Source organism: Lycium ferocissimum, chromosome 8 (assembly GCF_029784015.1).
Source record: "Lycium ferocissimum isolate CSIRO_LF1 chromosome 8, AGI_CSIRO_Lferr_CH_V1, whole genome shotgun sequence".
NCBI lineage: Eukaryota > Viridiplantae > Streptophyta > Magnoliopsida > Solanales > Solanaceae > Lycium > Lycium ferocissimum.
Genome location: NC_081349.1, coordinates 17,273,484 through 17,294,471, shown reverse-complemented (window position 1 = coordinate 17,294,471; position 20,988 = coordinate 17,273,484). Strand labels below are relative to the sequence as shown.

The 20,988-nt window shown below is 33.8% G+C and overlaps 1 protein-coding gene and 1 pseudogene across 1 annotated transcript; one reads left to right on the top strand and one right to left on the bottom strand.

Moving 5' to 3' along the window:
- The window catches only part of LOC132066082 (UDP-glycosyltransferase 74B1-like), a 5,833-nt pseudogene extending 653 nt beyond the window's left edge, over positions 1–5,180 (top strand).
- Positions 5,181–12,419: 7,239 nt separating this feature from the next.
- On the bottom strand, positions 12,420–19,433 carry LOC132067396 (DEAD-box ATP-dependent RNA helicase 22). The gene is made up of 7 exons (XM_059460612.1): positions 19,072–19,433; positions 16,680–16,964; positions 16,437–16,559; positions 15,912–16,351; positions 14,487–14,808; positions 12,912–13,064; positions 12,420–12,625 (listed from the first exon to the last, which is right to left on the bottom strand). Exons 1-7 carry the CDS (start codon positions 19,351–19,353, stop codon positions 12,548–12,550), a joined length of 1,683 nt encoding a protein of 560 aa, XP_059316595.1. The 5' UTR covers positions 19,354–19,433; the 3' UTR covers positions 12,420–12,547.
- Between the last annotated feature and the right edge of the window lie 1,555 nt (positions 19,434–20,988).

Below are 20,988 nucleotides of genomic sequence, written 5' to 3'. Positions count from 1 at the left end.
GATGGGAAACCTCGTATCCTTTTTGGGAGCCCCTCTCTTGGGGATTTGTCAACTCTTTTTTTTATAATTGTTACCATCAAGGTATCGGGGGGCCTTGCCCCGCAACTTTTTTTGGGGGGGCTCGATAGGGGTTTAAGACTGACAATCGGGTTATGTTATGTGGGACTTTCATCGATACCCTTTTTTGGCTCTTCTTTTTTTATTTTTCATGTTTAAACAAGTAATTTTATTAAGTATTATGACTTATTACGTTTTATAAGGGCTTATCATACATTCACGTTATATTACGCTTTCATGTTATGCCTCATGATGATTCGACGAAGCCATGTGGTTCGCTCGGTCACATGCAGTAAGGCACCGAGTGCCGTGTTTCGCCCAGGCCATGATTCGGGGCGTGACAATTTATTAGATTTATAGTAGTAACTTTAGTTCCTATGGCTGACAATTGCTCTTCTCTATAATGTCTATATAAGTCGTTCTTGAAAAGCTTGTCCTATGTTGTATAAAGTTTTTGGATTTAATAGTTTTAATTGATTTTGTTGGAAAATACGTATGTCTCGGTCCACATCTATTACCTCGCTTAAACTGTTGGTTGTTTTCCTCTAGTGTTCTTCTACTTAAAATTCTTGATAAAAAATTATTACCTATTCTATTATCTGAAAAACTTACTCTTGGTCTTGCTTGCCTTTCTGTTTCTCCTTCGTTTCTTGATCTAATTGGAAGAAGGTCCATTTTTGTCTTTTCTAGTTATTTTGACTTTTTCTTTTTGAGGTGTTATTTCTACCTTTTTTAATTGGTCTATTAATTCTTCAACTTCGTAAGGCTCTTTATTTTTTCTCTTTTCGTTCACTTAACAACCGAACGCGCTCATTATTACTTCTAACCTTGGTACTATTAGTTCTATTTTCTTGATTATTTCTAATATTAATGAAATTATAGTAATATTTTTTTGTAGTGTTATTTGATCCGATTTAGCGTTAGGTATATAATCTTTATAATCGGTACTGCAAAGGTATAGGACTTTTCTATTAATTTTTAGAGGCTTCTTCTTAAGCTAAGGTTGGTCTACTCATGAAAGAGTGATTTCTTTTAGTTCTTCTACGGTCTTTTTAATTCTTTAATATCACTAGTTAAAACTTGTACACCATTGCGTTATTTTAGAGACTATTTGGGTTGTCTTTAGTTATCTCTTTTGGTTTTTAATAACTTTAACTAATTTTTCTATTTTAGTCTTTGTAGGTAATTTTTTCTAGATTAAATTTGTTAACTAGAGTCTAGACTTTCTTTTCTAATTCTAATTCTTGTGTTTTTAAGTAATCGAGATTTTGTTCTACTTTTTTAAAGTTTTCTTTTGCTTAGTACGGGATGCTTCTACCACCTCTAATATTATTTATTAGTGTTTTTTATTATTTTCTTGTATTTTTCACTAAAATTTATGACTAAATCTACTAATGTGTTCAATCGTTTGTCTTCACTATGTAATATATGGTCTCCCCGTTCTCTTGAAATTACACTTTATAATACTATGATCTTTTAATACTCTATATTTCTTTTACCGGGTATATTCTTAAGTCTAAGTATTCTAGATTTTTTTAATGTTTCTATTTTTCTAGCTTTATTTATTACACTAACGGAATCTTTATTTTACAAACTTTCTTCTAGTGCATCATACTAGTTGTAAATCTTTCTATATATCTTCTCTTATACACCTGTAATTCCCACGTTATAGGAGATTGTTTCTTCGTTAATGCGACTTTGTAAAAGTTTATTGTTTATTAGTGATGATAATGTTTAGAATTTATTATTTCTAAATATGCACTTAACGCCTTTTCTACTTTGTCTATATTCATCTTTTCTCTATATCTCTATATAAATACCAATGATTGATAACTATTTGTATAGCAAAAGGTGGTATTCTCATATAATTAATATGGTCTAAATCGCTTGTGGTTCTTTGAGGTTTTCTAGATTTTATATATCCTAGTAATTTATATTCTAATCACGATATTATATCTATTAATTCTTGTAGTCTTAAGCCGGTTTTCTTTGGTACTACTTAATTTAATATATTAATGCATAGGTTATTTAATTCTTATTTGACTTTTAAATAATGATCTTGCATCTATTAACCTAAAGGCACAAAGATTACTTGTTGTTCTAGCTGTCTAATATAGTCTTTAGTTCTAAATATAGCGTCGTTGGTAAAATGAACTTCCCAAAGGAGATTATTTTGAAAACTTAATACTGTTGTATTATGATTTAATTCTTCTCTATAAGCTATATCTAAATAGTTAATGTGTTCGGTAAGGAACTTTCTTGAGCTTCTAAGGTTTTCTAGTCTTTTTCTAGTAATATAGATCATGCGATGGTGAAAACTTATATGTTTAGCAAAACGGTGTTGTCTCATTTAACTCTTGTCTAATAGTAGGTACGGGTGCTTCTTTTCTTCTTCTAGCGAGTAAAAAAATCTTCTCATATAATTTTTAGATAAGTCGGGTTCCTAAAAATCTTCTCGCTCTGATACCAATATTAAAGGGGGGTAGTAAATTTTTCAATTAGTTCTTTCAATAAGAAAAGTTCAAAGGACAATGCAGGAAATTTTTTAAATAATTTTTTAACAATCCTACTCGGTACTTCTTCACTCCTATATTTCTTCTTATCATGTAGTGTATATATATAGCAAAGTTGTATATTCAAGTTTTAAACTACGAGAGAAAGTTGAAAATAATAATTCAACGTTGTATAGGCATGAGACAACTTTATTACGTAGCTTATCAAAGTCCTAAGCAAAGATCTCATTTTTTTTATAATTGATTGACCCTTCTGCATTCAAAATTTCAAATTGATGATGAAATTTTAACTTTTGAATGCAAAAAGCCAAATCATTTATAAGAAATTGAGCCCCTTTACTTGGACTTTTAATCGAAGTAATAAAGTTGCCAATACACGTTAGCAAAGTTGCATATTCAAGTTTTGAACTACGAGAGAAAGTTGAAAATAATAATTCAACGTTGTAAAGGCATGAGACAACTTTATTACATAGCTTATCAAAGTCCTAAGTAAAAAGTCTCATTTTTTTTTATAATTGATTGACCCTTCTGCATTCAAAATTTCAAATTGATGATGAAATTTTAACTTTTGAATGCAAAAAGTCAAATCAATTATAAGAAATTTAGCCCCTTTACTTGGACTTTTAGTCAAAATAATAAAGTTGCCTATACACGTAACTAATTACATTTTACGTAAAAGCACTATATGATAGGACTGATCGAGGTGTTCAATGACTGAACGGAAGTGAAGACCTATATAATGATGTAATGTGTTACCTATTCATTGGTAAGGCTATCGACATGTGAGAGAGAAAGGAAGCAAATTGCACCTAAAATTTTAACAAAAATAATGCACCAATAAGCCTATGATATTGATTGATTTATTAGAATTTGAGCGACCCCATATTAATAGGGGTGAACATGATATAGTAGATATCGATTATCATATCAAAATCGAAACTTTTTATACCGCAGTTTTGGTATTATGGCATTTAGTACGGTATCTGATATGCATTTTTAAAAAGATTGATATTCAGTACGGTATTCAGTATTTATAAAGAAAATACTGAATACCATACTGAAGTACGTATATAATTACATATATAATTCATATATCTTAGTATTATAATACTAACAAATATGTAAACTAATATTATTAGAAATGTTGGAACTTTGACTACTCTATCTTGATTTAAATATTTTTTTTGTGTAATTGATTTACAAAGGGGATTGCTTGTACTTTCTTTTGAATATTTTTACATATATAAGGTGTTTAGCACATAATAATTGAGACGTTTCTTAAGTAGCGGAAGTCATAATTCTCCACGATATAAGTATATGTAAGTCGATATCGGACAGACTATGATACGATTTACCGTACCATAAAATATGAAATCTAAATTTAAAATACCGAACCATACCAAATTAATTTGGTACGATAATGGTATAATATCTTTAAAAATTAAAAATCGAAATTACCGTATCAAAATTTAAAATACACGTCATTTGAAATATAAATATCAACACTTTTTATTTTAGACCAGAATCTAGATGCATGTGATTTGCAAACGTCATGAACCCACGTAAGCAAAATGATGTCATGCCAACAAATTATGTACCTTTTGGCCATAAAAGAGTTTCACTTTTTCCGGGAACACTTTATTTTAAAATTAATGTTTGATCATAAAAAATTCAAATTCAACTTGTAAGTTACATCAATTTGAAAAATACATTCAATATCTTCCAAATATTTTTTGCAAAAGGTATCGCCAACCACAGTTTCATCTTCAACAGTTCAATTACCACTCTATAAATTTCAAATAAAGTGAAAAATGTTTGAAATCTATGGCCAAACGCCTACTAAGTTGAGGCAACGTATAACATAAGTAATATTATTGCAGCCCATAAATATTGAATATCATTTAATTTCTTTTTAAACATAAAACACCCACATAAGATCAACAAACTAAAGATATACAAAAATGGTAGTGATCAAAAGAAATGAGCCTCATGTAGTCATGTGATATTTGCACCATATCCTAGCCAAGTCACATTAACCCACTTCTCCAATTTGCAAAACGTCTGGCCTCAAAAAGGTGTCAAATCAACCATAGCCACAACTAAATACTGTAAAGTCAATTCATTCACCAAACATCTCTGTTGAAGCAATTTCTGATGGAATTTACAAAGGTGGTTTCTCCCAAGCCCAAAAGGCAGATGCATTCCTCAAATCCCTCAAAGAAAATGGCTCAACAACTCTGTCACAACTCGTTAAAAATTACGAAAATTCGACACATCCGATAAGTTGCATTATTTATGATTCGTTCTTGCCATTGGCTCTTGATGTGGCAAAAAAAAAAAAACAATGGGATTTACGGAGCTGCATCTTTTACAAATTCTGCCACAGTTTGTGCAGTTTTTGCTCATATTTACTGTAGAACATTTTTGTTGCCAGTGAAATTGAAGAAAATGACCTTTGTTATTGCCTGATTTGCCTTATTTGTACCATCTTAATGTTCCTGGATTTATTAGGGCGCCTGAAAGTTACCGGTTTATATAGCCATGAAAATAAGTCAATTCTCAATGTGGAATATGCTAACTGGATTTTTGATAATTCCTTTCAACAACTAGGAGGAGAGGTACGTTTTTCAATAATGTCACCACTTCATTAAAGGGTGTGGGGCATCATATATTGTATTGCATATTAATAATTGGTCCCGCACCTTTTGTCACTTTATGATCATTTGTGGGGCATTCGTTTTACACTATCAGGCTATCAGCCACATAGAGTGAGAAGTTTGGAAATTATTGCCATTCTATAGCCTGTTTGGCCAATAGTATTTTTTTAAGAGAGTTTAGGTGCTTGACCGACATTTTTAAGAAAAAAATTAATAAGTATTTTTGAGTAGTAACAGAAGCTTTAATTCAAAAGCTGAAAAAGAGTTTTTTTTTTTGCTTTTTCAAAAACACTTTTGAATATTGACCAAACATAATTATTGTTCTAATATTAGCAACATTAAAGTATTTTTTAAATTGATTAGTCAAACAGAAACTGCTACTTTTCAAAAAATATTCCTAACAAAAAACATCTTTCAAAATAAATAAAATTTAAAAGTTTGACCAAACAGACTATTAATCAGATATATTAGACTCGAGCAGAATAAATAATCTTCCGGTTAAGGGCGCTTTAGGATCGACTTGACAACGAATTCCAAATGGTTAGGGAAAAAATGGTCACTCACACCAAAACAAATGATCCACTTTCGGAAGCATGGTAGCACACACACCAAAACAAATGGAAGAAATGGCATATGCTTTAATAGGCAGCAACATGAATTTTCTTTGAGTTGTGAGAGAAACCAAAAAATGCAAATTGCATAAAAGGGAAAGGACTCATTGTGTCATGGTGCAATCAGCTCAAAACACTAGCAAATCAAGCCATCGGTTGTTTCGTGACTCATTGTGGATGGAATTCAACTCTCGAAGGGTTAGGCCTTGACGTGCCAATGGTGGCGATGCAACAATGGTCTGATCAAATGACGGATGCTAAATTTATAGATGAGATGTGTAAAATTGGCGTGAGGCCTAAAGTTGGATGAGTTTGGAATTATCAGATCGAAGAGAAGAGTTATTGTTTTGTTTAAAGGAGGTAATAGAAGGAGAGAGTAGTTATGAGATTAAGAGAAATGCTAGAAAATTGAGAAATTTGGCTAAGGACAAGTCTATAACTGAATTTGAGGACAATCTTAAACTAGCCTGCTAGATGAAGTACAAGAAATTCTTGATTTCTTTCTAATTTATCATATGTAGTCTATTGGAGTATTATTTTGATGGCTTATTAGGCCAATTGATAGCAATGAAGTTAGATTATTATCGGATAATTCCGCCCATGAAGACAAGGAGACAGGAAGAAATCGTGTAACATTTTTTTTTTATTTTTTTGTCTCAATTGATATTTAAAAGACCTTGATTCTCTTATTGTTTTTATCCTTGATGTGATTGAACCCCGGAATTTTCTCATTTTACTTTCATCTTTTGTAATAGGAGTTAGAAGCTTATATGACCACTCAACTTTGGGTAATTGTAGCCATATACCAAACTTTATTGTCTTAAAAGTCATTCAACTTTGAATAAAGAAATTTCTTATAAACCAACTTTGTTGTCTTCCAAAAGTCACTCAACTTTGGGAAAGCAGCCTCTATAGTCACTCAATTTTGGGTAATTATCCTCCATAGTCATTTTAGCCAAAAATATAAATTTCGGTACATATTTAATGACGTGGCAGTTATAATTTATTTTAAATAAAATATCTTAAAAAATTAAAATCAATAATTAAATTTATTTATTTATTTAGGATTCAATTCATCATAATTAATGCATATAATACTAAAGTTTAGGATATTATTCATCATTAATACATAAAACTAATGAACATAGACAATATATCTCAAGTAATATTGCAAGGCATAAATAATAAAATAAGTTATTTTAAGAATATAAAATTCTATCTCGATGACATTATCCCCTCCTTCAGCCTCAATTTTTTCTTCACTATTACTAGCAGAATCTTACCCAGAAATTCTCCAGTCAGGGCTGGCTTTAGCATAAAGCGGCTAAAGCACAGGCCTTAGGCCCCTTAATTGTGAAGGCCTCATTTTTTTGGTTGCAAGTAGGGGTGGCAAACGGGTGGGTCGAGTCGGATATGGGTCGGGTCGAAAATGGGTTGACAAAAAACGGATCAGTTACCCGACCCGTCCATATTTAACACGGTTAAAAAATGGGTTACCCGTTGGATAATATGGATATGGATATCCATATTATCCATATTATCCAAAGCTACTTCAAAGATGTTGGCTTCATGTAGCCATATGGAGAAGATTAATTTACCATTTTGTCCTGAAATCCAATCCCTAGTACATAGTTGCACCTCAACGTTTGTGGGAAGAATAGAACTTCGAACCTTTTCAATGACACGACCTCAAAAAAATCTTTTGGAAAATATCCACCCAACCCCACCCCCCACCACCCACTTCCCAACCAAATCCCGGCCCCAGCGATCACCTCGAACCGGCTTCATCTTCACCTACCACCCCAACTCCATCTTATCCCACACCACGCTCAACCCAACCTCACCCACCCCCACTCCCAAAGCGTCTATTTCATATATGACTACTTTGTACTTTGAAGACAACCCCAAAAAGTGACTATGTTTGTAAACTAGCCATTTTTTAAAAGTGACAAAAAATGGCTATTTTTGTAAATTGACCATTTTTATAAAGTGACACAAAAATGGTTATTTTTGCAAAAATTTATTTCTTGGAAAACAACCGAAAATGCAAATTTGCAAAAATAAGCAACTTTTTTGTCATTTTTCAAAAAATGGCCACTTTACAAAAGTAGTCATTTTTCAAAAAATGGCCACTTTACAAAAGTAGCCATTTTTGTGTCACTTTAAAAAAATGGCTACTTTACAAAATTGACCACTATCTTGGAGATGGCACATTTCAAAAATGGTTATTTTAATACTTTCACAAAGAAGCTATTTTAAAAAATGGCTACTTTTGCAAAGCAGTTAGTTTTTAAAGTAACTACTTTCACAAAATGACTATTCATGAAAATTGACTACTTTCAAAAAGTGACTATTCTTAAAAAGTGTCTACTTTCACAAAGTGGCTATTTTCTAAAAGTGACTATTTTCTTAAGTGAATACTTTTGCAAAACGACTATTTTGAAAAGTAGCTACTTTTCGCAAGTAATATTTTGAAAAAGCGGCTACTTTTGTAATGTGATTACTTTTGCAAAGTTGCTATTTTTGAAAGTTACTACTTTCACAAAATGTCTAGTTTTGCAAAGTTGAGAGATAGGGGTGGTGGTATGGAGGTGAGAGGTAAGGGTTGGGGGTAGGTGGTGATAGGGGTAGGGGGTGGGCTGGGTGGTTATAGGGGTGGGAAGGGAGGTAGTGGGGGTGGTAGGGGTAGGAGGGGGTAGGAGGGGGTGGTTAAGGAACTCGTTTTCTAGAGAAAATATTTTCCAAAACATTTTGACCAACCAAACATGGGAAAATTGAAAACATTTCCTTCATACCAAACACACTCTATATGTTGTGGGTTTTATCCATTTTACCCATTAATTTACCCATATTTTAAGTGGATAATATGGGTTGACTCATATTGGACCCATATTAAATGGATAGGGTATCCAACCCATTTAAAATGGGTTGGATCGGGCGGATAACCATATTTTTAACCCATTTTGCCACCTCTAGTTGCAAGCATTAACCTTTTCAAATTAAAATACTTTGAAAGGAAAAGTACTACAAAACTACGTATATATTTTTCATAAAATGGGAAAGAAAATTGTTTTAATGATGATTTCAACAATTATTATTTTTGGAAATAGGAATACTCTTTTGGATGCAAAAAGAAAGTATTTTTTGAAGATCTAATATGAAGAAAAAATACCAAAGAGTACAAAAAAAGCTACTTGATATAAATTTTAGATTGTTTTGCACATTATATGATTGAATTTGATACTTTATGACCTGACTAATTCTTGCACCAAAATATATTATTTTTTGGAGTGATACTGTGGATATATTCATTGTTTTCTTCTTCTACTAGGCGAGGTAGATTTTTAAAAGATAGTATATCTAGTCTAACTCTTAAATCATTGTTAAGCACGTTGGAAAATCGTATTAAAAGTATTAAAACAATAAGATTAATTTCACAATCCACAAATAAGAGATGTTTAATTTGAAATTAGTAGAAGTTAGTTAGGATCCAAAAACTAAAAAAGAAGCTAAGCAACTATGAGCTTGAAAACATAAGTCATCTCGATATTAATGATTTGGACTTATTTTTTGAATTAAAAGTGCTAAGGAAAATGATTTAAGTAGAAGATAATATTTTACTTGATATACGCAATCAAAATAATTTGCTATATTGCTTATAGAATAATGTTAACAGTTTCTACAACAATTGTCTATGTGAAACGCAGTTTTTTCAAAATTAAAATTGAAGAAATCTTACCGATTAACAATGTCTAAAGATATATTAATTTGATGAGCTATATTATCAATTATAGAAGAAATCGATTAGAAAAAAAATTATTAAAAGCTTTGCATCTCAAAAAGTTAGGAAATATGATTCAAAAATCATATATGCATTCTTGCTTAAAAATATTTTTAAGTCCTTTTATCAAAGTTTGGCTTTAGGCCACAAAGATCATTGAGCCGCCTCGGTCTCCAGTAGCCATTTTGCTCAAAAAAATTCTCAAATTGTAACACATTAGCCTTGTTACTTTTAGCAAATGGAAGACCCAAATTAAGATCCTAAAATCTTAATTTGATAGAATTTTATATTCTTATAATAACTTTTTTATTATTTATGCTTTGCAGTGTTACTTGAGATATATTGGTTAAGTTCATAATTTATGTATTAATAATGAATAATATCCTAAATTTTAGTATTATATGCACTAATTATGATGAATTAAATTCTAAATAAATAAAATATTGATTTTAATTTTTTTAGATATTTTCTTAAAATAAATTATAACTGCCGTCAATAAATATGTACCAGAAATTATATTTTCGACTAAAATGACTATGGAGGTCAATTATCCAAAGTTGAGTGATTATAGAGATCACTTATCCAAAGTTGAGTGACTATAGAGGTCACTTACCTATAGTTGAGTGACTTTAGAAAGACCACAAAGTTGAGTACACTATAGAGGCCGCTTATTCAAAGTTGAGTGACTTTTGAAAGACAGAATAAAAATGAGTGACTATGTATGGTGGCCAATTCTCCAAAGTTGAATGATAGCTCCTAACTCTTTTAATGGCCGTTCTTTTTTCTTTCTTTTGGTTTGGGATGAATGTATCCTACTGTTCTAATAACTGTAAACGCAACTTTGGGTTCTATTGACGAAGTGTTAAAACATTTTGAGTTAATTAAAACTTTTTTTTTTCAGGGATCAGGAGTTAATTAAAATATATTATAAGAGAAAAGAGGAAAAGAAGTCACCTGAAGTCTCGGTTACTTTCCCATGCACCACCCTCTCAACAAGAAAACTAGTCTTATCAGCTGCACCACCCAAACCCAATATTGATATTGTTACCACCACATCATTATTAACTTCCCATCTTAATGAAAAGCAGGCTAGCTCCTTGTTATAATCAACATGGGAACACTGATGATAATGGGAGCCAACATGGTCGCTACAATTTTCTAGATACTTTGGCTTACGTTTGTATACTCCTTATGTCGCTGTACTGCGTTGTGTCAAGAATAAGGTATAACGTTCGTGAATGCATAATAGAATTAAGGGAACAACAACATGATACAATGTAAAATATAGTACTCAGTGTTTTGGGCTGCTTGAGAGGTTGTACAGGTGGCTGTGAAGGTTATACATGTGCGTTGATTAGCTGAGGTTGTTATAGTTAGCAGATAATTACTTCCTGAACTTACAAATAGACCCCAATAGTTTTAATTATTAGTTTGGTTATTTACATATTTTCCCCAAATGTAATTTTTTTTTCATTTCTGTCTTCTCCCTTGTCATGCGAAGAGAGGGTATTTGTAGTTACCTTCGCTCATTTGTAGCTTATCATATTATCCTAATTATTTCTTACATTAGTTCTGTAGTGGTAGATTTTTTTATTTTTTATTTTTTATTTTTATTTTTTTTATACACATTAATCTTTATTTATATAAGGGTAATTTGCACGATTGCCCTTATTCGGGGTGGTCTTTAATTTTTGTCCTTCGCCTAAAATACCTCGAGGTTCTAGGTTTGAATCCCGGCTCAGTCAAAAAAAAAAAAAACCGTAAGGCAGAGTTTCGTAGTAAAACTAGGCCTAACTTTTGTAGCATTCTAGCAGAGTAAAAAAAAAATTATGCTGCAAAATTTCGCAAGGCAGAATTTTAGCGAAGCCTTGCCTTGCAAATTTTTTTTTTTTTTTTTTTTTTTACTGAGCGGCTCGAGGTATTTTCGGCCACTTTTTTAAGCGAAGGGCACAAGTTAAAGACCAACAATTTGAGGGACAAAAATTAAAGACTAGCGTCTTTGAAGGTTAATCTGTGCAAAAAAATGTTTGTAGGAATAGCACAAATTTAACATCATCCCCAACGGAGGATTGAATTCTAATTTTAGTATTTTACAAGATGGTTCATTGCCTAATCAAATCATATATTACATTATTATTTGTGCATCACCGCCAATACTTACATGGTTCAAAGGTTATAATCCCGATTCTTTGGTACAGATGATAAAATCCTAATTCCTTTTGGACCCCATGACATAATTTGGAACACATTTGCCGGTAATTACACGTTTAAAACACGTTGATGGATGTATGGTTCAATATGAAACTTACACATTTGCGGGAAATTACACGTTTAAAACACGTTGATGGATGTATGGTTCAATATGAAACTTACTTATAGCAATAGTAGTACGGCTTAAAATACTTAGAAATGGATAAAATAAATCGTCTCAAGACCCAAATATGGACCATGCGTCACACAACCATCACATGGGAAGCACAATATATTACATTTTCAGTGGTTATGACTTTTAACTTCTTTCGTATCCCATGGCTGTATACTTTATTGATGGTTGATGGAATGGTTAACGTATTTACAAATTTTCTAATTGAAGCGTCAAATCTATGACCTTTCACAACTATGGTGCCATGTTCATTTGACGAGTTTCTACTCCCTGTGCGAACAAAATCCAGTAACAACTACGTCTCAATCCTAAGCGAAAAATTGTTTATATGAACTTTCTATTCAAATTCTGTTTTTTCTTCTTCCTTTTTCCAGATAGTTTACTGCTACATGATTAAGAGAACTGGGGAAATGTGACGACTTCCAAATCAAATACTCTGCACTAATTAATTTTTTTACTGTGTTATAGGGATGTTACAATAACACTAAAATACAAGCAATGTGGAGAAACAAATGCCAATAACTCAAGTCAAAATCAAAACATCTTCACCTCATGTGGGAAGCTTCTCTGCCTCTTTTCTTAATTTTATTGCGAAAGCTCCTTTTTCTGCTAAATGCCTTCTCCTGTAGTCACACAGTGGAAACATATCAATCATAGCAGTTCTCTTCAAGATGAGTACATAAAGAATCCGTTGAGAAATTGAAGTCGACAAGTTACAAGCAACTTTTGCATGTATTATCAAGAACGTTAGAAATCAATCAATAATCGAGAAATTGTTTCACTAATAGAATCAAACACACACTTCTTGATTAAAAGAAATGATTTTTATACATAAGCTAGTTTAGAGGGTCTTTTTCCTCCTCTAGCTTACATATTGACCTTTCAGTATAATAAAGGTGTAGAACTTACCACTGGCATATCAATTTTCTGTGCTAGACGAATGGCCTCAACAAGATCACGGTTTGATTCTCTATAGAGACTCGTAACAAGGCCAGGTTGGCCGGCTCTAGCTGTACGACCAACCCTGTGCAAAAAATCTACAGCGGACGTGGCAAACTCTGCCTATAATGAGGGGAAAAAAACTAATCACGAAAACAATCAAAAGGGAAAACATGTCAAATCTATAGATGTATACGGAACTACGTACAGGATTATGCCAATAAAAGTACGTACAGAAACTGTAAGACTTCATAACAATGGGGGAAAAGTTGTAAAGGAGATGAAATATTTTGACAGTTTCATTCCTCAATAACTCCTCTAATAAAATCAATATACAAGTAGCCAATTAACCCACAAAGCAGTAAAAAGCAGAAACCTTTAGTGATGGTCACATCAATAAGGTCTGTATTGGTTACATGATCATAAAGGAAAAAGGCCAATACATAGGCAGCCCCTTAAACTTGTCCCATTTAGACACTTGAACTTGGGCTAGTACCTATTGAACGCCTAAACTTCTCCAAAACTGTATCAATTAGAAACATTTTGCTAAAGAAAGTCAAAATATAAAACGCGTGCATTTCACACACACCTGATGTGGCAAAAAAAAAAACCAATAAGACAATGACGCGTGGATCTATAAGGAAAAAAAATCTCTCCTCTATCTCTATGTTTCTCTCTGTGTCTATCAATTGTTCCTTTGATTCCTATAACTTCTCCATTCAGATCATTCTTTCCTTCCTAAACCCATATTCTTCATTCAAATCAAATGCTAATGCAATAAATAATACGAAAAGCGGTTATCTCGAGCAAAATTAGGGAATAGAATTGATATAAAGAAGATATTGATACAATACCCATATGAAAACTCCATAAGCAGCCATGTGAAAACTCCACGGACCACCGTGAACTGATATTGTTTTTAATTATCTGTTCTTATTATTGAGACACTACACCATTTTCATTCTTCTCCTTGGTTCATTTGGGAGATCTGACCGAGGGTTCGAGCCGTCTTCTTGAGGTTTCCGGCAAACTACTTTGGTTCGCCGTTCAAGTTCAAATTGGCCAATTGAGGTTTTCTTTTGAAGCTCCATTTATATTTCAGTCACTGGAGTACATTTTTGTATAACATATCCGACAACCAGTGTAAAAACTTGCCAGTTGCCATGAAAATTTCCGGCGTGGGTGACGACATAAAGCAAAACCAGAGGAAAGGGAAAAATGGAGAAACAGAAAGAAAAAGAAAAAAGAAGAAAAAAAATGAACTAACCATTTGTTAGATAATACACGCGCTCAAAAAGAGTGAAAAAACACACACTTTGCCAAGTCAACAAAATGTGTCTAATTGAACCACTATTGGAGAAGTTTAGGTGTTCAATAGGTACTAGCCCAAGTTCAAGTGTCTAAATGGAAAAACAGGGCAAGTTCAAGGGGCTGCCTATGTATCTGGCCAAGGAAATGATGTCATTATATTAAATTTTTAAAACATTGTGTCATGCATCTAAGAACAATCAAAAATTAATTAACAATAACTTAAAAAGAACAAACCTGAATGACATGTGAAACATTTGGAATGTCAATACCACGTGCAGCAGCATCCGTGCACACAAAAACACCACCTTCCTGCTGGAAATCAAGTAAATTCTTTGTACGCTCCTCCAAAGAGCTATCACTATGGTAGCGGAAACATTGAAGCCCAGCTCCTGTTAAAATTGTAGCAACAGCTTCCACAGCGTCAACAGTATTTGCAAAGACCATGGTTCGGAGAACTGTAGGACCACTATCAGCCATACAATTTCCATTTTTCACAGCATTTATGAGAGTGTCCACTTGGGTGTCAACTGAAACTTCAATCCACTTCTGCTCCAACCTAAAGTGACAGCAGGGAGGTGATAAAGTCATGCTAGTTAAATTCTCCTTGGAAAATTATTACAAGGATAGCCATTGAATTGAAGTACTGATACAGCCAAAAGAAGAACTTGAATATCCACATGTGACAACATAATCTCCTTGGTAAAGATGCTAAGTTAACGGGAACTGAACAAGGCATAGTAAGTTATCTGCGCAAATACACTCTTACGTAACTTTTTATAAAATTAGAGCAAATAGCTGATTCTTGCCCCCCCCCCCCTCCCCCTCCTCTAGTGTTGGCAAATGAAGAGGGGTGGGGGGTGGGTGGGTGGGTGTTGAGTCGAATTAGATATGGTCGTTGAAAATGTGTTAGACAAAAACGGCTAAAAAACCGACCGGCCCGTATTTACTACGGATAAAATACGGGTTGAGTGACGGATAATACAAATATCCATATCTTTTGCTCAATAAAGTGAAAACTGGCAAAATTTTAAGTTAAGTTTAAACTCACGTTCAATTTGAAACAACAAATGAGTAATTAGTCAAATTCCGTACGATTCAGATTCAGCCGTATCTTTTATTTTCAATTTCTTTTAACCAAGAATCAAAAAAGAAAAACATAGGAAGAACATATATATGCGATCAACAAGGTTGGAATTTGGAGATGGGATTTTAATTTAGACTCCATCAAAGTAACTCAAATACTACCTTTTTGAAGTTCTCCATCGGTCTTGTAATTTCCATCCGAAATTGAGAAGAATGAAAGAAAAAAAAAACGATGATTCTAGAAGAACAGAGAAGTCCTTGCGGTGTACAGATAAGAGAAGCGCCGGTAGAATACATGAGAATGAGTTCCCCTCGGTTCGAGCAGGATTGCATGCAGTGAAGCATGTAAAAGATGGATATCCATACTTCTAACCATTTTTTATCATGGGTTAATATGATTTGATCCATATTTGATCTGATCCTAGCAAATCAACCATCCAACCTGTTTTAAAGTGGGCGGAACGGACGGATACTTGAAAGATTAATCCTTTTTAGCAGCATTAGCCCCCCTCCCTCTAGGAATACTAAAAAAGAAACTAAATAGGGGACTAAAAGAAACATAGAAAAAAGTGGCACCTTGGGCTGTGCTGATGAAGATAATTTCCGCTAACCCAAGTAGCATCAGGAAACATCCGCTTCAAAACTCCTCCAGCAGTTCTCTTCCCATTTTCAGGAAGGGTAGCTGCAACAAAAATGTACTGCTTGCTCCGCTCATATATTTTTCTCACTCTTCGCCAATCTCTTCTCTTTAACCCCTTGGTGTCTGCTTCTAGATTTGCACTATCTTCACCAACTTCTGTATCTTCATCCTCATCTTCATCTTCATCTTCATCTTCATCTTCACCATAATCTGCTTTTAGGTCTCTAAACTCATCCAAGTCTGAAGTTGATGACATCGCAGCTTCCAAATTTTTAGAACGAGGTAACTGCTTCTCATCAAAACGAAGCATATCTATAAGTCGAACCACTTGGTTCTGGAAACTTCCACAAAGCAGCATATCTGCCTCGTCGAAAACCTACAAACCGCCCAAATAACTAAGACTTTTAATATTCGGAAATCACTTTCTCAGGATCAAATTTAGAAAATTCGAGAAATATTACCACATATTTAACACTACGTATAAACTCTGAACGTCTTCGCCTTTCTGGGTCTATAGAGTAAAGATAATTTAAAAGTGCTGCCGGAGTCGACACCATTACATCTGGTTCTTTTGAAGGCCAGACCTGCATTAAACTTCTCATTTGTTAGAGACATTAAAAGTTTAAAAGAACTTTGATCCACAGCAAGAAAGAACGATCTTTATCAGGTAAACAAGGATCAACAATGACGATGAGCATGCTCACCTGTCGGCCACAAACAGCTGCAATACTGAGGAGTGGTGTACCACTATCATTGCAAAGACTATTAGCCATTCGGACCACTTGTTCGCATAACATAACATTCGGGCAAAGAACAAGAGAAAGACGATGGTGCTTGCTGACATCCCGATCAGCAATAGCCCCTGAATTATCAGAAATTTGGCATAACTTATCAATCAATGGAACTAGGTAACCATGAGTCTTGCCACTGCCAGTCTCTGCAGCAACCACCACATCAGCCCCTGAAAGTATACTTGGTATACAAGTTGCCTGAATTTGAGATTATATATCATTACTATAAGATTTAACACTATGACCTATAATTGAAAGATATACTAGGATGATAAACCGAAGTGACATATATCATGGTGTATATGCTAAGAATTCACGTGGCAAATATTCTGCAAGAAGTTGAAACTTTGAGTCACCAAGGGAGCAAAGTGGGAAAAGGTGACTCCACAAGAAAGAATATTCATTGGATACTGATTCCTATCTCGAGAACACTTTTTCTCCTCTTGGATTATCTTAACTATCTTCTTTAGGAGACTTTTTTTGTCCAGCATAAGGGGTATCGTCTAGCAATATGAACTGGAATACAGTCAGAAGTAAACCTGAAGTGTGAGTGTTAAAATATAATTCACTTTTTTCTACCTACTTGACCTTTGCAGCTGAATAGTTGAATTATCCAAATGAAATACTTGAGGGTTATAGAGTTTATGCGTGACTCTCTCAGCTAACCCAATCCATTGACATCTCTGTGAAACTTCCTTGACAGTCCATATTGGCTACCAAGTCTACCACATGTGCCCAAAGAACTATACATCTGGAATGAAGATATCATTCACTGAGAACTTGTTGGTTATTTGCTAAAATTTCCATGCACCAGTCCAACAAAAATTTCACCTATGATGTGAGATCCCAAAAGAAGACCTGGCCTTAATCTCGAATAAAGGAGGAGTGTTGCAATGTAGTTGGGAAAAATAGTCTAAAAATAACGAATCCTTTGATTACTTGGACCAGAATAGAGCAAACTGCTTATCAGTTCCCACTTAATTTCCCACTTAATTCAAATTAGGCTCTGAGCACAGAAACTAGTTTAGTGAAAAAAGGAATCAAATCATGTAAGAAAATCAAACCAAACAGGCCCTAGGAAGAGAGTGGTACCTACTCTGTAATGCAATATATAAGATATTATCACCATAACACAGTTTAAGGAGTTCATATTAATGAAAGAAACCAAAAAGATTCAACTTTTAGTCATAATTTTCCTATAGTGGGCAAAACTTAACAAAAACTTCACCTATGTGAGCTTCCAAAAGCAGACCTGGTCTCAAGCTCGAATAAAGGAGTATTTCAATTAGTTGATGGGTAAAACTAGTCTAACAATAAGGAATCCTTTGAATACTTGGACCTAAATAGAGCAAATAGCTTATCGGGCCCCACTTGATTCAAATTAGGCATATAACATAGAAACTCGTTTAGTCCAAAAAATAATCAAATCATGTAAGAAATCCAAATCAAACAGGCCCTAAGAAGAGAGTGTTACCTACTCTGCAATGCAATATATAAGATATTATCACCATTTCATATCTAATCAAACAAACCAGAAAGATTCAACTTTTAGGCATAATGTTCCTATAGTAGGCAAAATCTAACAGGCAAAAAAATAGGAAATTACCTATTAAAGAGGCCTAACAGACCGGGAAAAAAAAAAGATTAAATCATGTAAGAAAATCCAAAACAAACAGGCCCTAAGAAGAGAGTGGTACCTACTTGATAATGCAATATATAAGATATAATCACCATACCACAGTTCAAGGAGTTTCATATTTAATCAAAAGGCCCATTTGGCCATGGATAGTTTTCACATTTTCCCGGAATATTATTCCTGGAAAACTGTTTTGGACATAGAATTGTTTTCCCGGAATTCGAAAAACTCCAAAAAGCTGTTTTCACAATTTTCACTCCAAATCACTCACAAAAATCCAAAAACAACTTCAGTTTGTATTCATGTCCAGATACAACTCCAATATCCAAATACCATTTTTCAACTTGAAAACAAATACTACCTTTTTTCAAATTTCACAATTATTACGTCCAAACACCCACAAAGAAACCAAAAAGATTCAACTTTTAGTCATAATTTTCCTATAGTGGGCAAAACTTAACAGGCAAAAAAAAAAAAAAAAAAAATTAAATCATGTAAGAAACCAAAACAAACAGGCCCTAAGAAGAGAGTGGTACCAACTCTAATGCAATACATCAGATATTATCACCATACCACAGTTTAAGGAGCTCATATTCAATCAAACAATCCAAAAAGATTCAACTTTTACTCATAATAACAGTTTATTTTTTATTTTTTATTTTAGAATACCTGAATTAAAGAGGGCCTATGAAGGCCAACACTGGATAAAGCACGAGATAATGATTCAGAAACACCCAAAGAGGTCCAAGAAACACTTTCTTCAGCAAAAAATGTCTCATTTGCATTTGTGTCAACAACTTTAGTGGCTGAAACAGCAAACCCAAATGCTCTGATTCTACAACACTGTGGTTGGTAAGCAGTAGTAAAAGCAAAAGGTCGAAACAAGAATAGGTTTGGTGGAGATGACAACCTCCATAGTTTGCTAACTGAAATTAAGTGCTGTAAAATCATCAGCTTTAACCCCTTTTTGCTATGTTGAGAATATGGGGTTGCTTTTTTGTGGGTTTTTCAAGGGTTTAAGGTATTTGATTAGTCGTTACAAGTGGTGGGCAAGATAAGATCTGTAAAGGCTAGTTTCATTTTCGGGAATGTCAAGTCTGCCCTTGTAGTTTTTTATATTACCAATTTTAACATGTTGACTTTTTTGTCAGTCTTTCTAGCAAAATTATGGATTTAATTCTTACATATACTATATTAAGGTGCCGTTTGACCATCAATACAAAAAAAAAAAAAAAAAAAAAAAAATTGAAATTTTGGAGTTGTGTTTGGCCATAGTTTTTGAAATTGTAGCTTTTAGTGAAATGTAGTTGTAAAAAAGTGGAAAAAAAATTAAAAACAAGTTTTTTGAGTTTTTGGTATTCCGGAATACAACTTCAAGTTGTATTCGGAATTTTCATGGCCAAACACTGATTCCGGAAAAAAGCGAAAAAAAATTCCGGAAAAAAGTTAATAATTTTTATGGCCAAACGGCACCTAAGAAAAATTATGATCATTGTTCTCGGGTTAGCTTGATCACGTCTTTGATCAATTCATTTAAGGAAAAAATTTAAGCAACGGGGCAAATATTAGCACTGTATGTATGATATACATAGCGATAGTTTGCCAAAATTACGATACTGTCACGACCCAAATCATGGATCATGCGGGCACCCACACTAACCCCCTCTGGTGGGCGAACCCTTCCCCTAACCACCTTAATTTGATACAACACGCGAAATAACAATATGTATACACACTCCAACTGTTTAAATATTAAACCAATGTGGAAGAAATACTTTCATTATAATAAATTCCCAAAACCTGGTCTAGACTCGTACAAGAGCTTCTAAGAAGTTCACAATTTGAAGTAAATAACAGACTCAAACTGGATACGACTTCTGATTAAGGATAAACAAACGAGAAATCTAAGAAGAGACTCTGGGTTGCAAGATCTCAAATAGCTCACCCAAACGCCTCTGACGAGTGCCTCGAAACGGTCGCGAGACTCCGAACATCACCTAAAAACAACTCTACACTCCACAAGGAGCGTAGCAAGAGTAGTATGAGCACAACACAAGGCTCGTAGGTATCATAGGCCGACAATGGTTAGTTCACGCATATAAACAAGAAGCAACTAACAAGTAAGCAGATAAGTAATCAAACACAGACACAACTCGAGCAAATATGGAAGTCTTGCAGTAACGATATTGTTACACCTCGAAAAATTTCCCGTTGGTACGCAAGTGGACGAACTAGTGATGAGTGCGAGGAGTGCGAGTGTATAGTGTTTCATGGGCGATGTATGTAAATGGATGGGAATGAATAGAATAAAAAGTCTAGAAATGTGAAAAGTTGAAAGTTGGCAAAACTGCCCAGTGGTCGTGAAGTCCAAAATACGGACCGTAAAGTGAAATACGGTCCGTAAGCGCGCCGTAAATGCGCCGTACAAGGTTTTGAGTTTACGCAGTGAGAGAATGGTTAAAACGACATGGTGGACGGACGGGAAGTGAAATACGGCATAAACCATGATCGTAAATCACCGTGCATCTTTGCCAAAGTTTACATTTACATAAGGTTAAAGACGACCACGAGGGACGGTCGTAAAGT

Excerpts from the sequence above, each read along its gene's own strand:
- LOC132067396 (XM_059460612.1), bottom strand. The coding sequence starts at position 19,353 with ATGATTTTACAGCACTTAATTTCAGTTAGCAAACTATGGAGGTTGTCA. Across the intron at positions 16,965-19,071 it reads ATAGGCCCTCTTTAATTCAG|GCAACTTGTATACCAAGTAT; the intron begins GTATTCTAAAAT and ends TCTCAAATTCAG. Across the intron at positions 12,626-12,911 it reads AGAAAATTGATATGCCAGTG|GAGAAGGCATTTAGCAGAAA; the intron begins GTAAGTTCTACA and ends GTGTGACTACAG.